The sequence below is a fragment of the Pongo abelii genome, chromosome 10 (assembly GCF_028885655.2).
Source record: "Pongo abelii isolate AG06213 chromosome 10, NHGRI_mPonAbe1-v2.0_pri, whole genome shotgun sequence".
NCBI classification, from domain to species: domain Eukaryota; kingdom Metazoa; phylum Chordata; class Mammalia; order Primates; family Hominidae; genus Pongo; species Pongo abelii.
The window spans coordinates 34,569,396-34,582,188 of NC_071995.2; the positions used below are offsets into that span (position 1 = coordinate 34,569,396).

The 12,793-nt window shown below is 35.8% G+C and overlaps 1 protein-coding gene across 1 annotated transcript in view; it reads right to left on the reverse strand.

The window, feature by feature from the left end:
• Nucleotides 1-12,793, reverse strand: part of SYT10 (synaptotagmin 10) — a 65,574-nt gene that overhangs the window by 29,603 nt on the left and 23,178 nt on the right. Inside the window, 1 exon segment of the mRNA NM_001131791.1 lies at nt 2,944-3,511. Coding sequence (NP_001125263.1) covers nt 2,944-3,511 — 568 coding nt within the window.

Consider the following 12,793-nt stretch of genomic DNA (forward strand, 5'->3'; position numbering starts at 1 on the left):
TATTTGGCCACATAGTCTAGAAATTTAGGTTTCATTACTATGTTCCCAAACAAAAACCCAGAAGCAATATTCTGAACAACGTGTGGTTCAATGTTCTAGTTAAAGGAGAATGGCCTTTTATTAGAATAATCTAAAAATACATTTTATTTTCTGCCTACTTCTTTTCATATTCAGAATTCTGAAATGAGAATGTCTGCAGATGTGGCAGGTGGAATAAAGGTAGCCCCAAAGATAGGTATGTCCTAATTCCTGGAATCTGTGAATAATGTTACTTAAATGGCAAAAGGGGCTTTGTGGATGTGAATAAGATTATGGATTTTGAGATGGGGAGATTTTGCTAGATTACCCACTGGGGCCCAATATAAGGCAATGAATGCCTGTGGCCTCTAGAATCAGGAAAATGCAAGAAAATGGGTCTCCCCAAGAGCCTCCAGAAGAATGCAGCCCTGTCAACCACATTCATTTTATTTAAGTTAGTAAGATCCATGTCAGATTTTTATTTTTATTTTTATTTTTATTTTTATTTTTATTTTTATTTTTTTTTGAGATGGAGTCTCGCTCTGTTGCCCAGGCTGGAGTGCAGTGGCTGTGATCTTGGCTCACTGCAACCTCCGCCTCCTGGGTTCAAGCAATTCTCCTGCTTCAGCTTCCCAAGTAGCTGGGATTACAGGCATGTGACACCATGTCTGGCTAATTTTTTGTGTTTTTAGTAGAGACGGGGTGTCACCGTGCTGGCCAGGCTGGTCTTGAACTCTTGACCTCGTGATCCACCCACCTTGGCCTCCCAAAGTGCTGGGAATTACAGGCGTGAGCCACCACACCTGGCCCCATGTCAGGTTTCTAACCAAACTGTAAAATGTTTGTGTAAGACTAAATTTATGGTAATTTCTAACCAAACTGTATTTCTAACCAAACTGTAAAAGATTTCTAACCTAATTGTAAAATGTTTGTGTAAGCTAAATTTGTGGTAATTTTTATAGCAGAAATAAAAACTAACATACAAGGCATATGGGAGAGTTGCAAATAAATTTCAGTAATTTATTAATATTTACCAAACAATGAATAAATATTATTAGCAATGAGAAACTAAAGTTTCCACAAGGAACTCCTACTTTTTTCTAAGTAGAACCAGTTTGGAAAACGTATGAATGTTAAAAAAAAAATAATAATCACTGTCAATCTCCTAGTTGATTATACTAATTTTTAGATTTTATTGGCAGATTATTTACCTCTGAGCCTGAATGTATGTGCAGAACATACTTTACTTTTTTATAGAAATGTGTTTGTTGCAACCCTAGTACTTAGAGCATGCCAAACATATATAGGTAAATATTTGTTGAATAAATAAAAAGTAATAATAAGACTGAGGAATCAAGAGAAATTATCTAACAATTAATTGCCATCTGCATTTGTAGAATTCTAGAAGGTGTTATTTTTAAAAACAATAAAAATTAGTATTCATCACGGTTTCCCTGTGGGAATATAGGTAATAAAATGAACACAAATGTGAAATCAAAAGAGCCCCACTGTGCATTTGAAATGTGGTCCCCTTTCAAAATTCCTTCTTTGTTCCCTAAAAGATATTGCAATAGAGATTATGACACAAAAATCCAATAACCAAAAATGTTATAATGCTGGAATACAATATTGAACTGACAGTATAAATTTTTAAATTAATTTATCCACATAATTTACAATGACAATATAATTATCCCACATACTGATTGTAATTAGTAAAACATTCATAACTGGAAAAACATAAAAGGAGCTATTTTGAATTAAAAAATGCTTATATTTTAAATAATCCCTTGTCTCTGTTCAAAACTTCAACATTTTAAACTTGTAAGTTGTGATACAACTCAAACAAAAGACGGTAAATATGTAAAAACAACCTGATGGTAAAAAATTAAATGTCCCCATTTAAAAACTAATAAACTAAAGAAAACAATCTAACTTAAGAGATCACTTCTCTAATTCCACTTCTATAATTCTATACCGGACAAATAATCTTGAAAAAAAAAACAGATTTACAAAAAAAGAACAAAATTTTTTCATATAACAAAATTTATCCCTAACTTAAGTGTCTAACAGTAAGAAAATGGTTAAGTAAATGGATCATGTATTTCAACATCATGCACTAAAACAAATATAAAACGAAAGAAAGTTGGCTTGAAAAAATTAAACAGTATGATCTTAATATTTTAAAATATGCATAGCAAAAAGTTGGAAAACAATATGCCAAAATATTAAATATAATTGGTAGCATTGTAGATTATTTTAATTTTATGCTATGTGTTTTTACTGTTTTTTAAATTTTCAATACTAAAGCTGGTATTATTTTATAATCAGAAAAAGTATTTTGTAATGAAAAAGAAAAGTTTTAATGTAAACAATGATTACTTCTTGATCACTGATCATTTCATATATTGTAATTGTGTATATTCCCTGAAAGCTTCTGAAGTAATGGGTTGTGTCAGATCAAACCAAGGACTTTTCCAAATAGCATCAAAGTACATTTTAGGTTTGATCTGATGAATTATCTTAAATAACGAAATCATTATTCTTAAAGAGTGAAATAATTTCTAAAATAATGAAATCAACAAAATTACCTTAAATAATAAAAGTCAATACTAACTATGAGGAAACTGGGTGCTGCAGATAGGATATTTATATTACAGATGAATATTTTAAAGGAGAAATAGCCTACCAGTTCTGCTAATTTATAAGAGCTATTTTTTTATTTACAGAATCACTAGGGTTACCAATATATTCAGCATTAGGTGCCTGAATTATTATTAGTAGAAATGAAATCCTACCTTTGCAGGATCTTAGACATAAATTCCATAACTCTGTTAAGACTTATTCCAATAATTTGGGTAATAATTAGTCACATATCATTGTAAGTCAAATAAAAAACAATATATTGGTGGAATTACTACTTACTGTGGTAGCACAATGAATATCTTTCCATACTGTGGCTTCCCTGGAGAGATCAGAGACTTCAAACAAATTATCAAGAATCACTTCCCCAATCATGTCATGTCTAGAAAATCTGTCAAAATCATACACACTGAAATGTAGTTTTCGGTTGCTTAGTTGATCATATGCTACAGGAAATTGAAAAGTTTCATCAAATAGAGGATTTAAAGTCTTTCTGTGCACGCGGGTCTGAAATTTCTTTTTCCTATCTGGAAGAAGATACATCTTCACATAAGGGTCAGAAGTTCCTGTGAAGTCTTTAGCAGGGAGATCTAAAGCTTTGATAATTTTAACAACTAGAAGTTCATTTTCATAATCGTACTGGAGGGTAAAGTTAAGTTTCCCACAGATTTTGACATCTTCTTTTTGGTTGCCCTCAGAGTCAACTGATTTCTGTTTGTAGAGTTCTGGCTTTATCCTCCCAATGCTGGTTGTTGTTTCTCCTCTTTGTAAAACAGGTTCTGTGCCCATGCTAAAATCAACACTGGAAACCTGCATTTGCCTCGGCAGGTGTCTTCGGAAGGAATTGTGGCTGAACACACACACATATACACAAAATCATTGAGGGAGATCATTTCGATGAGAATGTTATACAGTGGCATATAAACTCTCCCCCACCCCCAGAATAGTGAAAAGATATCTATATCTACATACATAGACACACACATATAATCAAAGAGGTACTTTTGAAAAAATAAATGAAGAAGTACAATATTCAAAGAGAAGTCTCCTAAAATTCCAGAACACCTGAAACACTTAAATGTTCTTTTTTTTTGTTCGTTTTGTTTTGTTTTTGTTTTTTGAGACAGGGTCTTGTTCTGTCACCCCAGCTGGAGTACAGTAGTGCTATTACAGCTCATTGTAGCTTAAAACTCCTGAGCTCAAGCCATCCTCTGGCCTCCGCCTCCTGAGTAGCTGGGACTACAGGGTGTGTGCCACCACACCTGCCCAGTTAATTTTTAAATTTTTTGTAGAGACAGAGTCTTGCTATGTTGCCCAGGCTGGTCTTGAACTTCTGGGCTCACGCAATCCTCTCACCTCAGTCTCCCAAAGTGCTGGGATAACACAAGTGAGCCACAACACGTGGCTGGCCAATGTTAATTTTCATATGCTTTTGGAATTTTGTACTCTCAATCATAAGCACATAATTAAAAACAATTCTAAAGAAACATGATTAGCAAAAAAATTCAATATTTCACAGAAAATTGTGAATGTTATCAATCATCTGGGTCTATCTAGATGTAAGTATTATACAGACAAAAACATTCAGATGGCTGGTTTCTTTTCATCTGGATATTTGGGTCTCATCAATTTCACATTTTAGTGACTACAGTATTAAAATTAAAAACATATTATAAGTCCACATTTTCTTATAATGAGTTGTTTCTAATTCTTAATCTAACTAAATGAATATTTACTTTTAAAAATAATATATAGTTGTGACAGCCAAAAATGAGTACATTTTCTTTTTTTCAATATGCTGTGGTCTTCAGAAACTCTAAGGATAAAAACAAATGTAGAATTTTAGAATTTGAGCCCAACAAAACAAGTTTTTAAAAATTCAGACTAAATTTCCTACAGTCACTATTACTACTCATCTAGTCAACATTTCCAGAATATTAAATATATAAGCTTACTAATGTCTTCTACATGTGACTTGCATTAAAGATCTGCTTCTTTTCTACTTCCTCCATGCTTTCTGGCATGAACTGTGCCAACCTACACATCTCCTCAAAGCTTAGTCCCAGGTCTTTTGCTATATTTCTTGTCAGTCTGTCCATCAGACTAATCATCAGTTCTTGGACTATAATTACTGTCTTGAATCTGATGGTTTCTCAGATAAATCCCAGCTACATAAACTTCTAGTCCTATATCTCTAAGTTTCTAAGGAAGATTTCTAAACAGATGTCTTCATTTTGCCCCAAATGCAAGCAAACTCATCATTTTCTCCCTTTTGTTTGCAAATCCGTTCTTTATCCCACAATCTCTGACAATAGCACTAACATTTTTTATCAGTCACTCATGCTTCCAGGCATGAAGTATGCTTTGAATCACTCTCCCTTTACCCACAGGATTTACTCAGTTTTCTAAATCCTGTTGCTTTTCCTTTGAAACATCTCATATAGTTGTTCATTCCACTCCTTTTCCATTGCTATGGAGTCCAGATCCTTATCTCCATATATTTTGCTTTCTCTAGTCACCTCCAGCTGGCTTTTTTTTTTTTCCTTCCAGCTCTTATACTTAATACCCAGTCAGTACACCCTCAGAACACTCATTTCAAAATACTTTATTCACTTCTGTTGTCTACTGTAGCAGGTCTACACCTGTTACAGCACTAAGTAATATGGATGACATTGCATGATTAATATTTGATTCACTGATGCACACATGAAGCTCGATTTCTTTTTTTTTGAAGTGGGTTCTCACTCTGTCACCCAGGCTGGAGTGCAGTAACACCATCTTGGCTCACTGCAACCTCGACCTCCCTGGTTCAGGCGATTCTCCTGTCTCAGCCTCCCAAGTAGCTGAGATTAGAGGCTCCCACCACTGCACCTGGCTAATTTTTGTATTTTTGGTAGAGATGGGGTTTCACCATGTTGGCCAGGCTGGTCTCGAACTCCTGACCTTAAGTGATCTGCCCACCTCCACCTCCCAAAGTGCTGGGATTACAGGTGTGAGAGGATTGATATCTTTTCTTTCTTTTTTTTTTTTTTTTTTTTTGAGACGGAGTCTCACTCTGTTGCCCAGGCTGGAGTGCAATGGCGTGATCTCGGCTCACTGCAAGCTCCACCTCCCGGGTTCATGCCGTTCTCCTGCCTCAGCCTTCTGAGTAGCTGCGACTACAGGCGTCTGCTACCACGCCCGGCTAATTTTTTGGTATTTTTAGTAGAGACGGGGTTTCACCACGTTAGCCAGGATGGTCTCGATCTCCTGACCTCAAAGAAGAGTTTACAAATTAGTGACCATCCAGAAGTGAGATGCCTGGGCACAATACCATTTGAGAAGTAGTGACAGGAGCTGAGGATGTTGAACCTAGAAAGGAGAAGCAGTTGAAGAATAGGGTAAAGATGGATTAAGGCTAGCTGTCTTCTAATGCCCGAAGGACCGTCATGACAGCATTTAGGAATTTATGGAAAGTACAGGAAGATAAGCTTTAGCTTAATATAAAGGAACGTTTAAAATAACCTAGAGCTGTCCAACACAGTGAAGTAGTGAACTTCCTCAAGCTGGAAATGTAGAACAAAGGTTAGATGCTGAAGCAAAATATTTCTGCCTCAAGTAAGATTTTGGCTTCAAGTCTAGCATCTCACTTGAGGCAAGAAACATTAAGTGTTTTCTAACCTTAAGTTTATTCTGTGATTCTCTGTCATTCTATAGTCCTTCAATAATTTTACGGGCCTAAATGTTTATAATGCAGCATCAATATTATGGGCATTAATAAAATAGAATTTGTTAAAATCAGAATTATAATCTAAGGTGTTGCCAAGTTCATTCTCTTACATTTAATTTGCTTATTTACTTTAACTGGACTGAACTGTTGAGCAGTAATTCAAAAAACACCATAAGAAGTGCTTAGGGCTATATTGAAACTAATTCAACCTCTATGGTCCCCTTTCATATAGATAAGGAAGACAAACCGAAATGAGCTGTGAGAGTATCAGTAGCTCTGCTTGTTCCTACTGTACTATTCACAGACTTCTCAAACATTTGTTTAAAGGACCTATGGTTCAGTACATATATTGCAAATTAAAGATTCAGACTAGTAAAGTGGTGGAAGGGTGTCACAGGTGAAAGTAAACTGCAGTGTTTTTGAAAGATCTTGTCCTCCACATTCTGCTCAGCTTCACCCCCAGAATGAGAAGCTTTTAGTACGCTGTCACAGAGAATTATATGGATAAAAGGAGAAAGCCTATGGAAAAATGATATTCCAATATCAGATTAGTGCTAAAGTATGCCGAGAATTAGAATATGAAAAAAATAATGTCCAATACAATTTGGAAGAAAATAAAAAAGAATAATAAAAGATGGGAAAAAATACAGAAATATACACTACAACATTTTCACAATAAAAAGTTAGGATGCCTTTGCTCTTCAGATGTTGCCAGTAAAAGCTAACATAGGAGTACTTATGATGTTGCAGGTATGGATGTAAATTCTTTATCAATTCAACTGAGCCTCATGTAACCCAATCAGGTACTTACTATTATGTTCCCAAATGAGGACACTGAGGCACAGAGAAGTGAGTAATGCATTCAAAGTCTTGCTGGTAAGCAGGTGCTAAAATTAAAATTTCACTGAGGCAGTCTGGGTCTAGCGGCCACACCCTTAACCACCATGCTATACATACTGTCATATTAATGGTTATCCTATTTGATTAAATTACTTCAAAAATCAATTATTCTACTAAATAACCATATAAAATATTAAAGTATCATTTTATGTGCTTTTATATGTTTTCCACTTAAATATTATATATAACATAATTATGTAATCCACTAAGATCTAAAGTTTATTTGGTTAAGATAGCTTGATACGTTTTTAGAGGTGCTTTTAACTTATTTGACTTGTTACCAAAAATTGGAAGGGAGCACAAATGTTTAATTTGTAAATGAAATTATGATCAGACCATTGTGTACAAAATTCTTATCGAGTTTATAGTTATGATACATTTTATTGGAAATGACATATTTTGAAAATAGCAACAAAGTAAAATTTGTAAGGTGATTTGTGGTATATCATATATTAAAAATGACTATTTTAAAATTTGACTATAATTGAAAAACCGTTACTATATAGAGAAACATACTAGAACTACTTTATCTCAGGTGAGAGAATTAGCCCCTAATTGAAACTACACTGACTTTATGACTTAATATTTTAGTTTCTGTATCTAAGTGAGTATACCATGTAAAAAAGTCTTTGCTAACTTAAGTCTTGAAGTGATTTGTTTCTTCAGATATATGCCACTCGAATGCATTAGGCATGACATGAAATGTATTTTGACCTTGAATCTACCCCAGATATGAAAGATCAGGAGCTTAAATTAGGGTTAGCAAAGGTCAGAGAGAATTTATGAAAATAAAAAGAGTATAAAAAGGAATCTAAGTGGTATATATTACCATGAAATATTAAAAGGGTCTAGTATAATCTAGTTTGCATATTCAATATTCTTAAGATATTTAGGATATTTTATTGAATAGAAAATCTAACATTCTTGCTAAAATCACTGTCAGTTATGCAACAAGCTTTTGATTTTTGGGAGCAAAACCCCTAAGAAGTTAATTCTTAATTTTTTTATAGATTTATTCCATCATTTCACACTCCCTTGTGCTTTTCAATATTATAAAACTTCAATTTTCTATCCTCTGTGCCAAAATTAGTAATTTCTTCTTTTTGACTCTGATTATATTTTTGTAGCTGTAAAGTCCCTTATAAGAATAAAATAGTAACATTTTTGTTCTAGTAAGTCAGTGTCCTAATTATAGGGTAAATAGCATATATTCTAAGTCACAGTTTAGCTAGTCAGTTAAGATGAGCTTTAATTATTACAGTGTTAAACTATTGCCATGACAACACAGATCTTCTTTTTCTTCTGGCTTTTTTTTTTTTTTTCTCTTTTAGAATGACAGTGATTAGTGGCTATGTAGTCTCACACAAATATCCAACCAATCACAGTGCAAGTCATTTGACTGTTACTAACCCCATTCTTATCCTTCAAACCTAGTATTAGGTTGGTGCAAAAGTAATTGTATTTTTTGCTGTTGAAAGTAACGGCAAAACCCGCAATTACTTTTGCACCAACCTGCAGCTGAGGGTCCTGACTGTTAGAAGGAAAACCAACAAACAGAAAGGACATCCACACCAAAACCCGATCTGTACGCCACCATCATCAAAGACCAAAGGTAGATAAAACCACAAAGATGGGGAAAAAACAGAGCAGAAAAGCTGAAAATTCTAAAAATCAGAGCACCTCTCCCCCTCCAAAGGAATGCAGCTCCTCGTCAGCAACAGAACAAAGCTGGATGGAGAAAGATTTGGATGAGTTGAGAGAAGAAGGCTTCGGACGATCAAACTTCTCCAAGCTAAAGGAGGAAGTTCGAACCCATCGCAAAGAAACTAAAAACCTTGTAAAAAGATTAGACGAATGGCTAACTAGAATAACCAGTGTAGAGAAGTCCTTAAATGACCTGATGAAGCTGAAAACCATGGCACGAGAACTACGTGACGAATGCACAAGCTTCAGTAGTCAATTTGATCAAGTGGAAGAAAGGGTATCAGGGAATGAAGATTAAATTAATGAAATGAAGCGAGAAGAGAAGTTTAGAGAAAAAAGAGTAAGAAGAAATGAACAAAGCCTCCAAGAAATATAGGACTATGTGAAAAGACTAACTCTACGTCTGACTGGTTTACCTGAAAGTGACAGGGAGAATGGAACCAAGTTGGAAAACACTCTGCTGGATATTATCCAGGAGAACTTCCCCAATCTAGCAAGGCAGGCCAACATTCAAATTCAGGAAATACAGAGAACGCCACATAGATACTCCTTGAGAAGAGCAACTCCAAGACACGTAATTGTCAGATTCACCAAAGTTGAAATGAAGGAAAAAATGTTAAGGGCAGCCAGAGAGAAAGGTTGGGTTACCCACAAAAGGAAGCCCATCAGACTAACAGCGGATATCTCGGCAGAAACTCTACAAGCCAGAAGAGAGTGGGGGCCAGTCTTCAACATTCTTAAAGAAAAGAATTTTCAACTCAGAATTTCATATCCAGCCAAACTAAGCTTCGTAAGTGAAGGAGAGATAAAATACTTTACAGACAAGCAAATGCTGAGAGATTTTGTCACCACCAGGCCTGCCCTAAAAGAGCTCCTGAAGGAAGCACTAAACATGGAAAGGAAAAACTGGTACCAGCCACTGCAAAAACATGCCAAATTGTAAAGACCTTCAAGGCTAGGAAGAAACTGCATCAACTAATGAGCAAAATAACCAGCTAACATCATAATGACAGGATCAAATTCACACGTAACAATATTAACCTTAAATGTAAATGGGCTAAATGCTCCAATTAAAAGACACACACTGGCAAATTGGATAGAGTCAAGACCCGTCAGTGTGCTGTATTCAGGAGACCCATCTCACGTGCAGAGACACAGATAGGCTCAAAATAAAGGAATGGAGGAAGATCTACCAAGCAAATGGAAAACAAAAAAAGGCAGGGGTTGCAATCCTGGTCTCTGATAAAACAGACTTCAAACCAACAAAGATCAAAAGAGACAAAGAAGGCCATTACATAATGGTAAAGGGATCAATTCAACAAGAAGAGCTAACTATCCTAAATATGTATGCACCCAATACAGGAGCACCCAGATTCATAAAGCAAGTCCTTAGAGACATACAAAGAGACTTAGACTCCCACACAATAATAATGGGAGACTTTAACACCCCACTGTCAACATTAGACAGATCAACGAGACAGAAAGTTAACAAGGATATCCAGGAATTGAACTCAGCTCTGCACCAAGCAGACCTAATAGACATCTACAGAACTCTCCACCCCAAATCAACAGAATATACATTCTTCTCAGCACCACATTGCACTTATTCCAAAATTGACCACATAGTTGGAAGTAAAGCACTCCTCAGCAAATGTAAAAGAACAGAAATCATAACAAACTGTCTCTCAGACCACAGTGCAATCAAACTAGAACTCAGGATTAAGAAACTCACTCAAAACCACTCAACTACATGGAAACTGAACAACCTGCTCCTGAATGACTACTGGGTGCATAACGAAATGAATGCAGAAATAAAGATGTTCTTTGAAACCAGCGAGAACAAAGACACACATACCAGAATCTCTGGGACACATTTAAAGCAGTGTGTTGACGGAAATTTATAGCACTAAATGCCCACAAGAGAAAGCAGGGAAGATCTAAAATTGACACCCTAACATCACCATCTTATTCTTCAAACCTAGCACTGTCCAAGCACTCTACCAGAGAAAGAAAAACTTTCCCCATCTAACCTGGAACACTGAGGGTAGCTAGATATAGTCAACATTAGTTGATGGCACTGGAATATAATGTATTAATATGGTCACTTTCAAATATTTACTACAAATAGATCCTTTCCTTCCAATAAAATCTGAGGCCAGAAGTTGACTATGTAAAGATGGAGCTGCTCTGGTTGACATGTGGTTAGAGTCCTGGAAACTCACTGGAATACGAGCAAATTCTTCCCGCCTATCAGAAGAAAGTGTTTAAAGACTTTTACAAAGAGATGAGGTGGAAAAAGTGTTGGACTAGAGTCTGACTACAGTTTGGTTCCAGCTTCCCTATGTAGTGAGGGCAAATTTAGGCACATCACTTAACTTGTTTGAGCTTTATTTTTCTCATTTATAAAATGGTTCTTTTACAGTTTTTGAGAAGATTAAATGATATATTGTATATGACTTTCCCAACTATCACTTTTCATATTAATATTAGTTATTACTATTATAATTCAGGACACAAGGAGCCGAAGTGCAAATGCCATAGTGGTTTTGACAAGCTCAAATCTAGGCTTCCTGGGGATGCAGAGACAGCTCAAAGTCATTTCTATGTGAGCATGTCGTGGACTACCTCCCTGGTCTAAAGAGACCCCGTGACTTCACATCTCAGCATCTAATGGGAAACCTATATCCTCTTGCTCTAATTTGCGATGTCTTTACTATTAAATTAACCTTCCTTAGATATTGCTTAAGAAATCACAGAAGTAAAAATATCTTTAGCACCTATTTATTTAATAAATAATTAAATGTTTAAAAGAAATTTATCTCTATTTTAATATTAAAATCTGCATCAGAAACTCTCATCATATATTCAGTTAGATTGCCATTTCATAAAGAGGCTTGAATAGCAAGACTAAATCAAGTTTCTGGTAAACAAAGTTTTTATTCTGTTTCCTATTTTCTCCCGTTCAATTTGAAACAAAGACAAGAGTGATTCATCACACAAATATCTGAGCATATACCATGCAAAAAACTGTAGGGAGAGTAAACTGTATAAAATGCCACAGTGGATTTTTAAAAATAATCCATTGACCTCTATATTCTTAATCCCTTTTTGGAATGTTTCTCACCTTATTACCTGGTAGAAATCTGGCTCTTCCCCAAGGACATCATTTCGTATGTGTTCCTCTCACGTGGTGGCTGTTATTTCCCTTATCCCACCAGCTTGCCAGTGAAGTAACTGTTTCCTCTTGACCCCAATTACCACTTCACACCATTCTTTTATTTGTTGTTGTTGAGACAGAGTCTCACTCTGTCATCCAGGCTGGAGTGCAGTGGTGTGATCTCAGCTTACAGCAACCTCCTCCTCCCTGGTTCCAGCAATTCCCCTGCCTCAGCCTCCCAAGTAGCTGGGATTACTGGAGTGTGCCACCACGCCCCGCTAATTTTTTCGTATTTTTAGTAGAGACAGGGTTTCACTTTGTTGGCTAAACTGGCCTCCAACTCCTGACCTTAGGCAATCCGCCCGCCTCAGCCTCCCAAAGTGCTGGGATTACAAGTGTGAGCCACCACGCCTGGCCCACACCATTCTCTTTTAAGCTACCACACCCATCTCTGAAGCTCAAGTCAAGAAATCACACTTCCATTACCACTTACTGTTAGTGATCTATTGATACCAAAAACCATTTCTATAAAGTCTTCATTATCTTAGTCTTCTGGTTCATGAACATTCTCTTTTACAATGTTTCTGCTCTAATTCCGACAATCTAAGTGTTTCTTCCAACCCTTTGGCCTCTAGGTTCAATGAAACCCTCTCTTCCAATGA